General features: G+C 50.4%; 1 protein-coding gene across 2 annotated transcripts in view; it reads right to left on the bottom strand.

Annotated features, from left to right (window-relative positions):
* Window positions 1-19,891, bottom strand: part of EDC4 (enhancer of mRNA decapping 4) — a 629,569-nt gene that overhangs the window by 236,609 nt on the left and 373,069 nt on the right. For both annotated transcript variants that reach the window (XM_082271180.1, XM_082271179.1), the window contains exon 19: window positions 15,109-15,258. In XM_082271180.1, the coding sequence (XP_082127306.1) occupies window positions 15,109-15,258 (150 nt within the window). The remainder of the gene's footprint in view (window positions 1-15,108; window positions 15,259-19,891) is intronic.

Here is a 19,891-nt window from a genome sequence, read left to right on the forward strand (position 1 = left end):
GGCCTGGAAACCACTTTGCAGTGATAGACCAAAGTTTGCATTAAGACACAACAGCCCACCTGCTGGAAACAAAACTATGCTTATTATAAATCTAATAATAATGGACACTCCACGACTAATGAGGCTGGATTTTGAATGAAGAACTGTAGAGTTTGGTGAGGTAAAATCTTAAAATCAGTGGAGCATGAGAAAAACTTTCACTCTCTTAGGACTAAAGAAAAAATGAAGGATGCTGATAATGTGAGGGTGTTAAGGGCCATACACACCATAAGATTTTCTGAAGACTTTTTCCTTTAGACTTACGAAAACCATATAATATGAGGTCAAACCTAAACACTTTCAATTTGTATGCAATCAGGCAGGCCATTGCACTACATATAAAAGATAAATCTGAAGGAAATCTAACCACAAAAGTTGCATAGTGTGCATCCAGCTTTAAGCCCCGTACACACGCACAGATTGTTGGCCAACTGATCGGCCAACTTTTGTCCAGTGTTTGTTGGTTGAAATGTGCTCTAGACTTGCACTGGACTTTTGTTGGCCAACAAAAACCAACTTCAGAAGTGATGTCATGTTCTGGTTGACTTTCCGTGTTTTTTCTTCTCTGAGCATGCCCAGTCTTGCTCATCTGATTTTTGTCTGCCGAAATCTGTACTGACTGAGGAACAATCAGCCGTTCTGTTGTTGGCCAACAAATATTTTATAGCATGCACACCAGATTTTTTTCGTGTGAGAAAATTCGCAGTTGTTGTCGGAAGCATCATACTAACAAGCCTACAATCGGCCGATCGGACGTTGGCCAACAATTTGCAGCCAACAATCTGTGCGTGTGTACGGGGCTTTAGACCCCATGAAGCAGGTCTACAGATATTTTTTTCATTTGCCAAAGTACATTCTACCTGTAGGTGGTAGTTTAACCCAGTTGTTAAAGAACGGTGTTCCTCAAATGGCAAAGAGAAAAACAATACTCTTTAAAGGGCCCATTTACACTAGGAACTGTGTGTGAATCGCACAGGAATGCTGTGCGGTTCCTGTGTGATTCAAATGCAGTTCTGTGCAGTGCGATTTCATTCATGTTGTATGGGCTGAAATTGCACTACACCAAAAGTAGTGCATGCACTACTTTTATAAATGCACAGCAACCAGATTGCATGGTGCTTTTGTATTAGCGGTTTTTATCCAGCATTTATTTTAGCCTTTTTTTTTAGCAGCTAGTGTGCAAGGAGACTAAAAGGTGGTTTAATAAAACATTAAAATGCAACAAAAATTATAAGACCCCTAGTACAGGTAAAGTGTCACCCATGGACAATTGTGGGAATTGCAGCTTCATGGGCACATTACATTTTACAGCTTACCTTATTTGATAGCAATTTATTCCACACAGTGACATCTTTTCTAATTTACACAGTATTATTCATTTTATTGGGCTTTGTCCAATAAATTAATTTAATATTTTTTTCTACTGGTTATAGGTTTAACCGCCTATAACAGGGGTATTGAATTAAAATTCAAGGAGGTCCAGTCGCTAAAATTTTCTTTGGGCCGAGGTCTGAATCTCAAGTCTGTGCCCATCACAGTACTCCTTTACATCAGGTGTCCCATGGCAGTGCCACCTTACACCAGGTGTCCCCATCACAGTGCCAACTTACGTCAGGGCATTCCTGTCAGAGTGCCCCCTTGCATCAGTTGTCCCCATCAGTGTGTCCCTCAGAGTGCCCCATAGCATAAATATGCCCATCAGCGAGCCCCTTAACATAAAATATGCCCATCAGCATGCTCCTTAGCATAAAACTTGCCCATCAACGTGACCCTTATTTTATGTTAAGGGTCATGCTGATGGGCAAATTTTATGCTAAGGGGCATGCTGATATGCACATTTTGTGCTAGGGGCACTCTGATGGGCAGAACAAAATATGCCCATCAGCGTGACCCTTAACATAAAATAAAGGACATGCTGATGGGCACATTTTAGGTTAGGGGGCACTCTGATGGGCACATTTTAGGTTAGGGGCACGCTGATAGGCAAAACAAAACGTGTCCATCAACTTTGCTCTTAACATAAAATATGCCCATTAAAGTGCCCCTTAACATAAAATTTGCCCATTAGCGTGACCCTTAACATAAAATAGGGGGCACGCTGATGGGCCCATTTTATGTAAGGGGGCACACCAATGGGCACAGTTTATGTTAAGGGACATGCTGATGGGCACAACAAAACGTGCCCATCAGCGTTGCTCTTAACATAAAATATGCCCATCAGCATGACCCTCAACATAAATTAAGAAGCATGCGGATGGGCACTTTTTATGTTAAGGAGCACTGTGATGGGCACATTTTATGGGGCACTCTGATGGGCACAACAAAATGTGTCCATCAGTGTGCCCCTTAACAAAATCTGCCCAACAGTGTGCACTTTATAAAATATTCTCATCAGCAATCCCCTTTAAAATGTGCCCCACATACCTTTGGGGCAGGAGTCAGAACGCTGCAGGGGGCAGTAAAATAGAATTTACCGTAAAATTATTTTCTCTGAGTCCTCTGACAGTCGCCGCCCACTCATACAATCTGCAAGTCAGGGTATTGGTCTTATCCACAGGAGTAAGCTAGGCAGAAGATTTTGTTAGGAAAACATTCACAAAACCTTTGTATAGACACACCTACAGGGGGTTGTCCCTCTGGTCCAATACCCCCATCTAGCTGCATTCCCAATTCAGTTTGGTAGCAAGCAGTATAGAGATCCATGAACCCTAACAGAGGGGTGGGGGGCGGCGACTGTCAGAGGACTCAGAGAAAATAATTTTACGGTAAGTTCTTACAAAAATTCTATTTTCTCTTACGTTCTCTGAAAGTCGCCGCCCACTCATACAATCAGCACGTCTGGAACGTCCTAAAGGAGTGTAGATGTGAGGGGTGGGGAACTTAAACGTCAAAAGGCAATGCAACACCCAGGTCAGAGAAAAGAACCTTATCTGAACCAGAAAGGTAAAACACTGGGTAACAAGAAAGCTCAACAGGAGCGAACAAACCCAGGAAAGCAAACTAAACAAGGGGAAAAAAAAAAAACCCAAAAGGAGGTGACAGGCTAAAAACCACCATGTCTCCCCTAAGGCACTGCCGCACTCAGAACTTTGCGGCCAAAAGAGGCATCCGCTGATGCCAAGACATCAAGATTTCAAAATTTTGTAAAGGTATGCACGGACGACCAGGTCGCCGCTTTGCACACCTGAGTCACCGACGCCTGATGGCGGAAATCCCAAGACGCACTAATCGCTCTGGTAGAGTGCGCTGTGACAGGGAAAGGTGGAACTTGATCCCTGATTGAATAGACCTGCACAATAGTCTGTCTGATCCATTTTGAAATGGTTGCCGCAGATGCAGCCGTACCCTTCCGAGGTCCCTCAGGAAGGATAAAAAGAGAATCCGACTTTCTGACGGATTCAGTAGACGACAGGTAAACCCTGATCGCCCTTACCACATCCAAGGAATGCAAGGCAAACTCCTTAGGATGCTTAGGCTTCGCAGACAGCGAAGGTAAGACAATGTCCTCATTGAGATGGAAATCCAAAACCACTTTCGGAAGAAAGGACTGATGAGGTCGCAAGACCACTTTGTCCCTATGAACAACCAGATATGGGTAGCAGCAAGACAGGGCCGCCAACTCGGACACTCTGAGAGCAGATGTGACCGCCACCAGAAAGGCAACTTTCCGTGACAGCACCAGCAGAGGAATCTCCTGGATGTTCTCAAAGGGAGGACGTTGCAAAACGGACAAAACCAAATTCAGGTCCCAAGGAGGCAAGGGTGCCCTCCTAGGGGGAGCCAGATGACGCACCCCTTGAATGAAAGTGCGGATCAAGGAATTCGACGCCAGAGGGCGCTGAAAAAGAATGGCCAGCGCAGATAACTGGACCTTAATAGTGATCAGCGCCAGACGCTGCTCCACACCAGTTTGCAGGAAAGCTAACACCCTCACCACCGAAAAGGGGCGAGGTTGGAACACCTGCGATTCACACCAGGCGAAATAAGCCTTTCAGGTATGATAATAAATCTTACCAGACGAGGCCCTCCTGGCCTTGAGCAAGGTAGGAATGACCGCCGACGAGAGACCCCTGTCTCTCAAGACCTGGCTTTCAACAGCCACGCCGTCAAAGCCAGCGACTGCAAAGTAGGATGGAAAATCTGCCCGAGACAGAAGATCGTCTCGTAGTGGGAGCCGCCAAGGAGGCTCGACGACCAGTTGCATGATGTCCGCATACCAAGACCGGCGCGGCCAGTCTGGTGCCACTAGAATCGCCAACCTCGGTTCCGAGACCAACCTGCGAAGGAATCTGGACAACAACCGAATCGGTGGAAATGCGTAAATCAGGCGATACCAGTGCCAGGGCACCACTAACGCGTCTGCCAGAGGGTCGCGCGTGCGAGCCACGAATCTTTACACCTTGTTGTTAAGCCGAGACGCGAACAGATCCACATCCGGGGATCCCCACCGCGCACAAAGCATCTGAAACACCTCCGGGTGTAGGGACCATTCCCCCTGGTCCAGGGCCTGGCGACTCAGATAGTCCGCCTGCCAGTTCTCCACACCTGGAATGTGAACTGCCGAAATCGCCGGGACCTGCGTCTCAGCCCAGGACAGAATCTCGGCCACTTCCTTGGCCGCCGGGCACTCCTGGTGCCCCCTTGGTGATTGATGTAAGCCACCGCAGTGGCGTTGTCCGTCTTCACCCGCACTGGGCAGCCCCGCAGACGATCCGACCAATGGAGCAAACAAGAGCCTGATTGCTCGCAGTTCCAAGACATTTATCGGCAGGGAGGATTCTGCCTCCGACCAGGTGCCCTAGGCAGACAAATTGCCCAGAACCCCAGCCCAGCCCGACAGGCTGGCGTTCCTGGTGACCACAGTCCATAGCAACGGTCGAAAGGACTTGCCTACCGTCAGAGCCGGAGACTGGAGCCACCACAGGAGATCCGATCTCACTTGGGGGCTCAAGGAAATCCTTCTTTCCAAAGAGTGAGGACGTCTGTCCCACCTGGCGACAATCTCCGCTTGAAGGGATCTCATGTGAAACTGTGCAAATGGGATCGCCTCAAAAGCAGACACCATTAAGCCCAGAGACCGCATGCAGGTCCAAAGCGAGGAGGACTCGTTGTCCCTGAGAGACCTGACCTTGTCCTGCAGGATCCGGAGTTTGTCCTCCGGAAGAAAGACCTTCGCCTGGGCGGAGTCTAGAATCATCCCCAGGTAAGGGAGACGAACAGAAGGGGACAAGGTCGACTTCTGAAAATTGATGGTCCATCCGAACTCCTGGAGCATCTGAACCGTGATCGACAGATTGCGCAACAGAGTGGCACTGGAGCTCGACCTTAATAGGAGATCGTCCAGGTAACCGAGGATGGCAATCCCCTGTACCCGCAACAAGGCTAAAACAGGAGCCAAAAATTTGGTAAACACCCTTGGAGCCGAAGCGAGGCTGAAAGGCAACGCCACAAACTGGTGGTGCTCCTCCGCTATTGCGAATCGGAGGTACCTCTGATTCCCCTTGTATATAGGGATGTGTAGATACGCATCCTTGAGGTCAATGGAAGACAGGAAATCTCCTGGACTCAGGGATTCCACCACTGACCGGAGGGACTCCATTCGGAACGTCTGGACCCGCACAAAGCGGTTTAGAAACTTCAAGTCCAGAATCGGACGCACCTTGCCCTCTTTTCTGGGCAGATTCGAGTAAAAACCCCAAAACCTGTCCCGGCGTGGAACCTGGACAACCACCCCTTGGGCGAGGAGATCCTTAACCGCCCAATGGTGATCTCGGAAACGATCTGGGGTCAAATTAAGATTTGAGGGAAAGAATCTGTCTGCTGGGCGTGATCAAAACTCGATCTTGTACCCTGACCGAATGAGTTCTTGAACCCACCTGTCCTGAATCTTGGCCAGCCAAGGTTCAGGAAAACAGTGCAGACGTTCCCCCACCCCTGAAACAGGTGAGGGCGCCCCTTCAGGTCGAGGCGGACTGAGCCACCGTGCCAGTGTGGGCGGTTTTAGACTTGCCCGCCCAAGGCTTCTTCTGGCCACCAGAGGCCTTGAAGGACTTACCTTTGTCTTGTGCCTTGAAGGCACGAAAGGACCCCTGGTTAGGTTTAAAGGAAGGGCCCCGCTTACCGTGGAAGGACTTGCCCCGGGACACCTGAGGCAGCAGAGTGCTCTTGCCCCCTGTGATCCCCTTCACCAGTTCATCCAGAGAGTCCCCAAAATCTGAATTTTTGTAAAATCTTACCTGTAAAATTCCTTTCTCTGAGTCCTCCGACAGTCGCCGCCTCTCCATATTCGTCACAATGGGGTAATTGACCTTTGCTCCGTAGGAGTAGCTAGGCAACAGAATATGTCAATATTAAAGCTTTTAGCATATCCCACCCCCAGGGGGTGGTCCCCTCAGTCAATATCCTCCTGCTTCCTGTATCCATACCTCAGTTTCAGTAGAATAGCAGTAGAGTACATAAACAAACCCCAAAAGAGGGGCGGGGGCGGCGACTGTCGGAGGACTCAGAGAAAGGAATTTTACAGGTAAGATTTTACAAAAATTCCGTTTTCTCTTACGTCCTCCGACAGTCGCCGCCTCTCCATATTCGTCACAATGGGGACGTCCCAAAGCAGTGCATGCATGAGGGGTGGGAAACGCAGCCGCGCCTAAGGCAACGCCGGACCCACATCAGAGAAAGTAACCTTACCAAAGGAAGGAAACCAGCTGGGCAGCATGAAAAAACTTTGCTCAACAGGAGCAACAACCCAGGAAGAACAAATAACCCAGGTATAAAAACATCCCAAACAGCCAAGGGCCCAAAAACAAGGGACCCTAAGGTACTGCCGCACTAAGAACCTTGCGGCCAAAGGAAGCATCTGCCGATGCCTGAATAACAACTTTGTAGAACTTTGAGAAGGTGTGAACGGACGACCAAGTCGCCGCCTTACACACCTGGGCCACAGAAGCCCTATGATGACAGGCCCAAGACGTACTCCGAGATCTGGTAGAGTGCGCCTTCACAGGCATAGGGGGAACTTTTCCCTTCAAAGCATAGGCCTGCTCAATGGTCTGTCTGATCCATTTGGCGATGGTAGAAGCCGACGCTGCCATGCCCTTCCGAGGTCCCTCAGGAAGGACAAAGAGAATCCGTCTTGTGAAAGGATTTCGTCGATGACAGGTAAACCCTGATCGCCCGAACAACATCCAAGGAATGTAAGGCCACCTCCTTCGGATGCTTAGGCTTCGCGCAAAGCGAAGGCAAGACAATGTCCTCATTGAGGTGAAATTCCGAGATCCTTTTCGGAAGAAAAGAAGGATTAGGTCGCAAGACCACCTTATCCAAGTGAAGCACCAGATATGGAGACCTGCAGGACAAAGCTGCCAGCTCCGACACTCTGCGAGCCGAAGTGATCGCCACCAAAAAGGCGACCTTCCTAGACAACAGAGGCAATGAGATCTCCCTGATCTTCTCAAAGGGAGCATGTTGTAACACGGACAGAACAAGGTTCAAGTCCCATGGAGGCAAAGGCTCCCTCCGAGGAGGGACCAGGTGTCGCACCCCTTGGACAAAAGTGCCAACCAGAGAATTAGACGCCACAGCGCGCTGAAAGAACGGCCAGTGCAGAAATCTGACCCTTAATCGCGGCCAACGCCAAACGCTGGTCCACACCCGTTTGAAGGAAAGACAACACCCGAGACACCGAGGATGAGCGGGGGGGAAAACCCCCTGGACTGACACCAGGCAAAATAGGCCTTCCAAGTACGGTAGTAAATCTTCCCCGAAGAGGCCTTTCTAGCATTGATCAAAGTATGAATGACCTCCGGGGAGAGACCCCTATCCTTCAGGACCTCTGTTTCAACAGCCAGGCCGTCAAAGCCAGCGACTGTAAAGCAGGATGGAATATCGGTCCTTGAGTCAGAAGATCTTCTCGAAGAGGCAGACGCCATGGAGCATCGACCGCCAGATTCACGAGGTCTGCGTACCAAGACCGGCGGGGCCAGTCTGGCGCCACCAGAATTACCATGAGCGGTTCCGAGGACAACCTGCGAAGGAACCGGGATAGCAACTGAATCGGTGGGAAAGCATATATCAGTCGATACTGATGCCACAGAGCCACTAACGCGTCTGACGCGTCCGCCCGAGGATCACGCGCCCTTGCCACGAACCTTTCCACCTTGTTGTTCAGACGAGATGCGAACAGGTCCACATCTGGGAGACCCCACTTCGCTCAAAACATCTGGAAGACATCCGGGTGGAGCGACCATTCCCCCTGGTCCAGAGACTGGCGACTCAGATAATCCGCTTGCCAGTTCTCCACCCCCGGAATGTGAACCGCCGTGATCGCCGGGACGTGCGTCTCGGCCCAGGACAGAATATCGGCCACTTCCCGAGCCGCTCGGGCACTCCTGGTGCCCCCTTGGTGGTTGATGTAGGCCACCGCTGTGGCATTGTCCGTCTGCACCCGAACCGGACGGCCCTGAAGCCTGTCCGTCCAACGTCGAAGGCAGAGATTTATCGCCCGCAATTCCAGAATGTTGATCGGAAGGGAGGATTCCCCCTCCGACCAAGTACCCTGGGCGGACAGAACGCCCAGACCACCACCCCAGCCCGACAGGCTGGCATGCGTGGTGATCACCGTCCATGAAAGCGGACGAAAAGACTTGCCCCCCGACACCGCCGGGGACTGGAGCCACCACATAAGATCCCTTCTGGTGCGAGGACTCAACGAGATCTGAAGATCCAGAGATTGTGGTCGCCCGTCCCACCTGGACAGGATCTCCGCCTGGAGACCCCTCGTGTGGAACTGGGCAAAGGGAATCACCTCGAAAGCCGAGACCATCAAACCTAGACACCGCATGCCCGTCCGGAGGGATGAGCACGGAACGTCCCGAAGGGACCTGACTTCGTCCTGAGCTTGTCCTCCGGTAGGAAGACCTTCGCCTGAACAGAGTCCAGGATCATTCCCAGATAGGGAAGACGAACCGACGGGCACAGCGTTGATTTCGGAAGTTTATCGTCCAACCAAACTCCTGCAGAGTCTGCATCGTGACGGACAGGTCCTTCACCAGACCCTGACTGGTCGCAGACCGAACCAGAATGTCATCCAGATACCCCAGGATTGATATACCCTGGGCTCTCAATAAGGCCAGAACCGGTGAAAGCACCTTGGTGAACACCCGCTGAGCCGAAGCGAGACCGAAGGGTAACGCCACGAATTGGTAATGATCCTCCGCAATGGCGAATCGAAGGTACCTCTGGTGACCCTCGAAAATGGGGATGTGAAGATACGCATCCTTCAAGTCGATGGATGCCATGAATTCTCCCGGAACTAGAGCAGCCCCCCTGAGCACAGGGATTCCATGCGGAACTTGCGAACCCGCACAAAGCGGTTTAGAGCTTTCAAGTCCAGAATCGGACGTACCTTGCCCTCCTTTCTGGGCACAGTGAACAGATTTGAATAAAACCCCCGAAATCTGTCCCGATGAGGCACTGGTACCACCACTCCCTGAGCCCGCAGGTCCCGCACCGCCAAGTGCAGATCCCGCGAACGCTCCGGAGACAGCTGAAGATTTGAGGGGAAAAATCTGCCCGCCGGCCGAGAGAGAAACTCGATCTTGTATCCAGATCGAACGATTTCCTGAACCCACCTGTCCCGAACGCGGGCCAGCCAGGGTTGAAGAAAACCGAGCAAACGTCCCCCCACCCCAGAACTGGGTGAGGGTGTCCCTTCAGGCCGCGTTGTTATGGGCAGCGGACCCAGACTGGCCGGACTTCTGCTTACCTGCCCACGGTTTCTTTTGGGAGCCTTGACCCTTGAAGGGCTTGCCCTTATAGTGCGACCGAAAGGCACGAAAGGACCCCTGAGAGGGCCTAAACAAAGCATGCTTCTTACCTTGAGCACCCTTAGCCTTGTGAGATTGGGGCAAGAGCGTGCTCTTACCCCCAGAGATCCCCTTAATCAGCGTATCCAGTGAGTCGTCAAAAAGGCGAGATCCCGTATAGGGCAAATTAGCCAAAGTCTTGCGAGAAGATTGGTCCACAGACCAACATTTCAGCCAAATCAAACGGCGTGTCAACACCGCCACGCTGTGCACACGTGCAGCCAAAGGAATTACATCTAATTCCGCATCACACAAATACATGACACCCTGATGAATCTGATCCACCATAGCCAATGTTGTCGGCGGGGCAGAATCAGCCACCAGGACGCGCCTGAGAACCTGCGTCCAATCCGCGACAGCCTGAGCTGCCATAAGGGAAGCAAAAATAGCTTTCAGCATGGAACCGGTAACCGAGTAAGTATGGCGGGCAAGAGACTCCAGTCTCCTGTCCGTAGGGTCCCGGAACACCGGGGTATCCTCTGCCGGAATCGCAGTGGATTTATTCAAAACCGCCACCGCGTGATCCACCGGAGGTGGTACACACCAACGTTCATCAGTGGCGGGCGTGAAAGGATAACGCAGCTTGAACCTACTTGGCACAACAAAAGGCTTTTTTAGATTGCGCCATTGTTCACTAACAGTGCGCTGAAAATCCTCAGTACAAGGAAAAACCTGCAATGTTTTGCGTCTCCGCTGTGTCCCATAAGAAGCCAGAACGGCAGGCGGACACGGTTCATCCTGTAAATGCAGCTTTTCTTTTGATAGAAGCAACCAATTCATCCATGATTGCAAGCTCTTCAGAAGAGCCAGGGGGGAATCATCAACCCCCTCAACCTCTGCCTCCCCTTCCGACCCTGCAAAGTCCAGGGACGAACGGGACCCCGATAAGGGGACCCCAGCCATAGCAGCCCCATCACCATCGCCCTCTGAATCAGAGGAGATTGAAACTCTGGGCCGTTTTGTGGATTGAGCAGCCACAAGCATCTGTACCTGAGCAGCCAGGTTAGCCACAATGGTGGCCAAATCGCCCCCCTCAGGGGGAACAGCAGCAGCCCCTTGGCCTCCCAGTAAAGTGGGAGGAAATTTGCTTTCCTGAGAATCCATGCCCCCAAAAGTTTGCAGGATAAAAAAAAAGGTAACTGCCCCTTTAAAAGCACGGCGAGCGCAGCCCACCGCACACACACACACACCAGCACAAGCCGACCCCCACAGGGAAAAGTACAAATTCAGGCAAGGAATACAGGAATAAAGAGGGTAAAAACCTGGAGAGATCACTGCTGCTGCTGTATCGATCGGTGTGCCCAGGGAAAAGGAAGTGATGCAATCAAGGCCGCTCCTATAAAGCCTATGGAGGCTACAAAAAAATGGCCGCCGGGGGAGGAAGTAAAGGCAGAGATCCTGCAGTGTTAACATGAGGCCGGAGCCATCGCCGCCAAAATGGCGACGCTTGGCGCCAAAAACGCCGCTCCCCGCACACAATAAAACACCCTCACACGCCTGCAGTATAATAAAAAATGGCGGACCGCAGCAGCGGCCGCCGCATGTATGCACAAACACGATCAAATCATGCCCCACAGCATACAGCCTGTCACACAGTAATAGAAGCACACAGTCTGAACACAGAAACAGTGCAGTATGGCCCCCCTCCTTACAGTCCACAGAATGCAGCCAAAACAGATAGGGAGTCAAATAGTGTGTACAGAAACAGGGTTACACAGTCCCAGACTGACACCCCCTAAACAGACAGGTCCCCACACAGATACACTTACCTTCTAAATGGCGTGAAGAGCCCGCCCAAGCGATCAAGCCGCTGCACAGAAGACAGGGAGAGTCGCAGCCAGGATGCATCAAAACTGCGGTGCAAAACGGCATGGCGTCCAGTGAGGTAGCCACCTCACCGCAGCATCCCTGCAGCGAACAGGGATGGGTCGTTCACACATGCCAGGAAAAAACCTGACTGAACGCTCGATGGCAGGCTGGGAAGCCACTGACCCACAACCTGCGACCAGGGGGGCCAGCCCGAGACCCAGCCCGCACGATCCTCTTCATCAGAAGAACTAACTAATGCTGACAAAAGTAACAGCTAAGTAAAGAGAGAGAAAAAAACTCAAATAAAATCAAAAAGAAGAGAAAGGCTGAGACAAAATGCCCCAGCACAGAAACAGCCAGCTAACTCCTGAAAGCTAGACAATGAAACTGAGGTATGGATACAGGAAGCAGGAGGGTATTGACTGAGGGGACCACCCCCTGGGGGTGGGATATGCTAAAAGCTTTAATATTGACATATTCTGTTGCCTAGCTACTCCTACGGAGCAAAGGTCAATTACCCCATTGTGGGAAGACTGGTCGGCCAACCAGCTTTTTAACCAAACGATCCGACGAATCGTAACTGCGACTGCAGACAGTCATGTGACCAAAGGGGCCTCATCCAAGGCCATGTCACACAGGTATAAAAAAGCCTGACCAATTTGATCCACCATCTCCAGAGTAGCAGGAGGGGCGGAGTCAGCAATTACAGTGCGCTTAAGCGCCTTGGCCCACTGCACAACAGCCTAAAAGACCATTACGGAAGCGAACATGGGTTTCAGTAAGGAACCCGCTACCAGGTAGATGTGGCGGGTAAGATTTTCCACCCGCCTGTCCGCCGGGTCTTTAAACCCCGGAGAATCCTCCGCGGGCATTAAAGTGGCTTTATTCAACCTGGACACAGTGTGGTCCACCTTAGGAGCCGCAGTCCAGCGAGAATCCACTGGATCCGCAAAGGGATAACGGTAACTGAAATCTCTTGGGCACCACAAAATTACATTTTAAATTGCGCCATTGTTCATTCACTGTATCATGAAACTCCGCGGGACAGGAAAAAACCTGACCCGACTTCTGGGCTTTGCGGGGCCCAAAAGAAAATCACTTACCCGACAGGTAGGGCTCATCATCCAAATTTAAAGTGTCTTTTACAGAGCTAATAAGCGCAGACATTGCAGCGCGTTCTCTTGCTGATCCGGAGGGGGAATCCTCCTCCTTCTCCACATCCGACTGAGAGGACTGAGACCCCTTAGGGGGTACGCTGTCCGTGGCAACCAAATCTGGCTCTGAATCAGAAGACTGAGAGGGCATAGGCCTTTTCTTAGAAGCCTGGTCAGACATCAACAAATCCACTTTTGACGCTAAAGTCGCAAGTGCAGCAGTAAGTGAGACTATAGCAGAGGATTCAGGAGTACCTGAACCCTCCAACCAGATCTGGGGGGAATTTGGTATCCTGGGACTCCATAATAGCAATCTCAAATTTAAATGACACTGGTCCTTTAAATAGGCGATTCCCGCGGTTCCCACCGCAAATGCACCGCAATAAGGAACAAGTCTTGTGCTACAGGAAACTGCAGGGAAATGAATGCTAGCAGGAATGCAGGCCAGGAAACACCATAAAATCCCCCCCAAAGTGTGCTATACTGGCCACACGCTGCCAGCTCGATCTGCATGTGAGAAGAAAGGGAGTGACCTCACGCATCTAGAGGCAAAACACAGCCCTGAGCCACAAAATAATGGTTGCCAATACAAGTCTATGGAGAAAGCTCTGGGAAAATGGCCGCTGGCCACATAAAGACATAGTGCCCACAACAAAGATGGCGCCCCGATTCGGCGCCACCAGTATTGCAGAAAATGGCTGCTGCCCTTACAATGAGGCCAAACAGCCTGCCCACACCTAAAATGGCTGCCGTGCGGCTTTTCGCCGATTGCGGCCCCCACACACCATGTCTGTACACCCAAATAGTTGCCGAAGCACCCCAGGGACATCAGGGACCCCCGCAATCCCCAATACAGCTGTAGAACCGCCACAGCGCCCCCGCAGGGACCGGAAAGGGACACACAGGGACCGCACTGACAGACATGAGGGGGACATTACAGATCCATACCCAACTGCCACCCCCATAAACAGAGGGCCCACATACACACCCCGACAGACAATGCCATAGACAGAGGGGTAGCATGGTACTCACCGGTCCAGCGAAACGTGGGTACCGCTCTGTGACAGGAAGCCTCCCACTCTGGGTGGTGGTGCCGTCAGCCGAAAGGGACGCTAGCAACACGCGGCCTACCGCAGTTGACACATCCCGGGGAAGTAGCCACTTCGCAGGCTCGTCCCTGAGGACAGGGACATGGTCATTTGCAAGGCCTGAGCTTACACATAGCCTGCTAACGTTCGATGGCAGGCTGGGATTCCATAAGGCTCTAGGACAACCAGTGCAATTCCCAGCTCCGCAAATGCTGTAGTCTGCCGAAGTCCGACTAACTAAGCGCAGGAACAAATAGAAAGCTATCATTGTAAAGAAAAAACACTTAGAGAAAAAAATGAGAAGAAAAAAGGCTGAGACTGCAGCCCCAGCCAGGGAAAAGCCAGCCTACTCCTATGCTAGGCAGAGACTAACTGAATTGGGAATGCAGCTAGATGGGGGTACAGTATTGGACCAGAGGGACAGCCCCCTGTAGGTGTGTCTATACAAAGGTTTTGTGAATGCTTTTCTAAAAAAATCTTTTGCCTAGCTTGCTCCTGTGGATAAGACCAATACCCAGACGTGCAGATTGTATGAGTGGGCGGCGACTGTCAGCAGACGTAAGAGAAATGTGAGATATACTGCAATATGTGAGAGCCAGGCGCCACAAACAGCAGGGGGGGTGGGGAGCAGGTGATGTCACGCCCCAATTTGTGGCTGGGCTGGGAGTGAGAGCCGGGGGCCGCAATCAGGAGCAGGGAGGCGGGGCCCACACGTGACGTCATGCCCCAACTTGCGGCCCGGCTGGGAGTGAGAGCCGTACATCGGGAGCCGCAGTCAGAAACAGAGGGGCGGGGCGCACACATGAGACATCACTGGTCGCTGGGACACCCGCGGTCCCAGCAAACCAATGACTGCTCATAGATGGCGGCCTGGCGGTCCGGGCGGAAGCATTGTGTGGTCCCGTTCTCAAACTGCCATTTAATGATGGCTGACCTAGAACATAGGTTTCATTACCAGCTGTGCAACAAAAAAAAATGCAACTATCATTATTTTATGCTATAGGTTCTTTACTATAATAAATGGTGTTATTTTATTTTTTTTTGGTGGGGGGGGGGTTATCATAATCATCAGGCAAACAATTCACAGTTTGATATGTATGAAGTCAAAAATTGGACCAGCAGCAAAAGGAGTATTTGATTACAACTGAAACTTACTTGTTATCCTTAACAGATTTCATGCACTTTGGCGAAGAATTTGGAGATATGCTGCTTTTCCACTCCTTTACAAGCAACCGAGGACTCTGACCTTTTCCTCCAAAGCTGCCTATAGCAGTTGCCAAACTAGCCACTTCTTCATCGTGGTCACTAAAAAAAAAAAAATTATGATAAGAAAACAGTACTGCAATTTTGCTTATAATTACAAATTTGAAGTCTACCTGAAGCAAATCTTTACTTTTTGGGAAGTATCCCCAATTGAACATAGACTTAATACACAACCAAAGAAAAAAAAAAAAGCTGGACATCGATTACAAACTCAAACAAAAAAAAAAATGTTAAGAAACTAGCATTTACAAAAAATCGGATTTTTGTAAGATCTTACCGTAAAATCCTTTTCTCTTAGCTCATTGACAGACGTAGTCTTCTTGATTCACATCAATTGGGTTATGTTGTCTCCGCAGGAGTAGGACTAGGCAGAAAGAAAAAACGTTCTGGCTCCACCCTAGGGGCAGTCCCAGAGGGTATATCCTCCCTCTCTCTGCTACAAGGAATCAGTTCTGTTATAAAGCAGCAACAGAGAATTTAACCCAACCCAACTCAATGATAGAGGGGCGGGTACTACGTCTGTCAATGAGCCAAGAGAAAAGGATTTTACGGTAAGATCTTACAAAAATCCGATTTTCTCTGTCGCTCATTGACAGACGTAGTCTTCTTGATTCACATCAATTGGGACATCCAGAAGCAGTGCCACAAATGAGGGGTGGGATTGATAGAAATCAAAATCCAATCTAGAAGGCCCAACCGGTGCCAACTAGAAGTTTTAAAGGCTCATTATAAACAAAGAATGAGACTCAAATAAAAATTCCAACGGAAAAAAACCCTCGAGGTAGACCACTGGTCTCCTCAAATGGCGGCCTGCAAAACCTTGCGGCCAAACGAGGCATCAGACGATGCCATTACATCAACTTTATAATGTTTTGTAAAGGTATGCACCGACGATCAGGTAGCCGCCTTGCACACCTTGACCACTGACGCCTGATGGCGAAAGGCCCATGACGCACTAAGTGCCCGAGTGGAGTGCGCCTTAACAGGGAACGGGGGCTCCCGACCCTTAATAGAATAAGCCTGTACCACCGTCTGTCTGATCCATTTGGAAATAGTCGCGGCAGATGCAGGCAACCCCTTTTTGGGTCCATCCGGGATCACAAAAAGTGAATCCGTCTTGCGAAACGAGTCTGTCGTTTTCAAGTATACCCTGATCGCCCGGACCACATCCAAGGAGTGTAAAGCAAACTCCCGAGGATGACTGGGCTTAGGACACAGGGAAGGTAATACAATTTCTTCATTCAGATGAAATTCTGAAACCACTTTTGGTAGGAAGGATGGATTCGGACGAAGAACCACCTTATCTCTATGAACCACCAGATATGGGGGAACGACAAGTTAATGCAGCCAGTTCTGACACCCTGCGTGCAGAAGTGATAGCCACCAAGAAGGCCACCTTCTGGGACAACGTAGGTAGAGGAATCTCCCTAATATCTTCAAAGGGAGGTTTCTGAAGAACCGACAATACTAAATTAAGATCCCAGGGTGGTAACGGCGCGCGCACTGGCGGAGCCAGATGTCGCACCCCCTGGATGAAATTCCGCACCAAGGAATGAGTAGCCAAAGGCTTCTGAAAGAAGATAGCTAATGCTGAGACCTGACCCTTGATAGTGCTCAAAGCCAGTTTCTGCTCAACCCCTTGTTGCAGAAAAGCTAATATTCGACTAACCGAATAAGATCGTGGGTGGAACCCCAGGGGTTCACACCATGCAATGTAGGACTTCCAGGTGCGATGATAAATCTTTCTGGAAGTCGCTTTCCTTGCTTTAACTAGAGTAAGAATAACTGAAGCTGACAAGCCCTTGTCCTTCAGCACCTGGGTCTCAATAGCCAGGCCGTTAAAGCCAGCGATCGTAAAGCAGGATGGAAGATCGGTCCCTGAGACAGTAGATCCTCCCTGAGAGGAAGTCTCCACGAGTCTGACCAAGTCTGACCAAGTCGGCGTACCAAGCTCGGCGAGGCCAGTCCGGAGCTACCAGGATTACTGGAATTCCTTCCTCCTCTATCCTGCGAAGAAGTCTTGGCAGTAACCCGAGAGGAGGGAAGGCATACATTAGCTGGTATTGCCCCCACGGGGCGACCAGTGCGTCTGCGGTCTCTGCTAGAGGATCGCGGGAGCGAGCCACGAATCTCTGTACTTTCCTGTTGAATCGTGATGCCAACAGATCCACATCCGGGGTGCCCCAAAGTAGGCACAACTGGTGGAAAACTTCTGGATGGAGGGACCATTCCCCCTGATCCAGAGTCTGACGGCTGAGATAATCTGCCTGCCAATTCTCCACCCCCGGAATGAACACCGCAGAGATAGTTGGAACAAACCGTTCCGCCCAGCGAAGAATGCAAGCCACTTCCTTGGCCGCCCGGACACTCTTGGTGCCCCCCTGGTGATTGACATAAGCCACAGCCGTGGCGTTGTCCGACTGGATCCGAACCGGGCTGCCCTGGAGCTGCTCGGTCCAGTGAATCAGACAAAGTCTGATCGCTCTCAGTTCCAATACATTTATCGGTAACCTGGATTCTTCCGGGGACCAAAGTCCCTGAACGGATAACTGACCGAGAATTCCTCCCCATCCGGATAGGCTGGCATCCGTGGTCACTATCGTCCAATATATTGGCAGAAATGACTTTCCCTGGCTGAGCATCGGAGACCGAAGCCACCAGACCAGAGACTCTCTGGTCTGTTCGCTCAGTCGGATCCGATAGTCCAGGGATTCCGGATTCCATCTGAGGAGAATCTCTTGCTGAAGAATTCGGGTATGGGACTGGGCAAATGGGACTGCTTCGAAGGAAGCCACCATCAACCCCAGAACCCTCATACAAGTCCGAAGGGAAGACCAGCTGTTGGATAGTAACAACTGGACTGCTGATTGAATCTTCCGGAGTTTCCCTACCGGAAGGAAAACTCTTGTCCTGACTGTGTCTAGAATTAGACCCAGATATTCGAGCCTCTGGGTGGGAACCAGAAATGACTTTTGCTGGTTCACCAGCCACCCGAATTCCTGTAAAGAAATTATAGTAATTTCTATGTTTTTTAGCAGGGTCTGAGGAGACTCTGCATGAAGCAGGAGATCGTCTAGGTAACCTAGAATCGATATGCCTCTTTGGCGCAGTAGTGCCAACATTGGGGCCAACACCTTTGTGAAGACCCGAGGAGCCGTGGCGAGACCGAAAGGTAATGCCGCAAACTGATAGTGGTTCTCTTCTACGGAAAAATGTAGAAACCGCTGATGTCCTGCGAAAATGGGAATGTGAAGATAGGCGTCCTTGATGTCTATGGACGCTAGGACATCCCCTGGATGCAGGAAGGCTGCTACTGTGCGAATGGATTCCATCTTGAATTTTCTTATCTTGAGAAAGGAATTGAGTGCCCTTAAGTCCAGAATTGGACGCACTTTGCCCTCTTTCCTGGGTATTGTAAATAGGTTTGAATAAAACCCCTGAAAGCGTTCTGTCCAAGGAACGTGGACTACCACTCCTTGTTGTAGTAAATCCGTGACTGCTCTCCGCAGATCTTCCAAATGATCCGGGGATAGTCGGATATTGGAAGGGAAGAATCGCGCCGGTGGGAGAGATCGAAACTCGATCTTGTACCCTGACTTTATGATTTCGCAAACCCACTTGTCCGGGATTCTGGAAAGCCATGGATCCGGGAACCGGCGAAGACGTCCCCCCACCCCAGTTATGGGTGGGGGCACACCTTCAGGCTTTGGTAGACTTATCTTCAGGTCTGGAGGGGGCGGGCCTTTGCTTGCCCGACCAACGACCCCTGAAGCCTCCTGAAGGAGCTTTAGAGGACTTAATTTTTTCACCCGGGGGGCGAAAAAATTTTTTGTGAGCAGAGAAAGAAGGCCCTCGTCTTTGACGAGGTCCTTTACCCTTAACATTTTGCGGTAAAAAGGTGCTCTTTCCTCCCGTGAGATCCTTAATGATCTCATCTAAGTTGGCTCCAAATAAAGGCTCTCCTGAAAAGGGGATATTAGCCAATGCTTTTTTGGAACCTTGGTCGGCTAACCAACCTTTTAGCCACAGTGTACGCCTGAGAACCACTGCTGAAACTGATGCTCGCGCCAATAATGGAGTGGCGTCTAACGCCGCATCACACACAAACTGTAACCCCTGTATCATCTGTTCCAACAAATCTGATACCGCCTGAGGGACCTCTTCTAAGTCCCGGCGTAACCACTTGGTCCATTCAGTTACAGTCTGCGAAACCAGCCCAATAGCAATTATTGGTCTGAAAGCTGATCCAATCAAGGAAAACATGGTGTGAGACATAGCTTCTATCTTGCGATCCACCAAATCTTTAAAAGACGGAGCGTCTTCTAAAGGAATAACCGTGGCTTTATTCAATCTAGCAATTGGTGAATCCACCACAGGTGGTTCTGTCCATTTCTTAATGAGGGTTTCCTCAAACGGATAACGCCTGTTAATGCGTTTAGAAATAGCAGAAGTGCGTTTTGGCAGACTCCATTCTTCTTTGATTGGATTGCCAAAACATTTGGGCAATGGAAAAACCTTCGCCACTTTGATGCGTTTTTTAGTCCCAAAGGGGATTTCAGTTTCAGCTATTTCCGACGGAGTACCCTGTAATCTTAAGGTTTCTTGAACAGATACAATGAGTGTGTTTACCAACGCTTCCTCTCGGGCTATGGCTGATGCCGAAACATCCTCCTCA

The sequence above is a fragment of the Pelophylax lessonae genome (assembly GCF_965119305.1).
Source record: "Pelophylax lessonae genome assembly, chromosome: 10".
Taxonomy (NCBI): domain Eukaryota; kingdom Metazoa; phylum Chordata; class Amphibia; order Anura; family Ranidae; genus Pelophylax; species Pelophylax lessonae.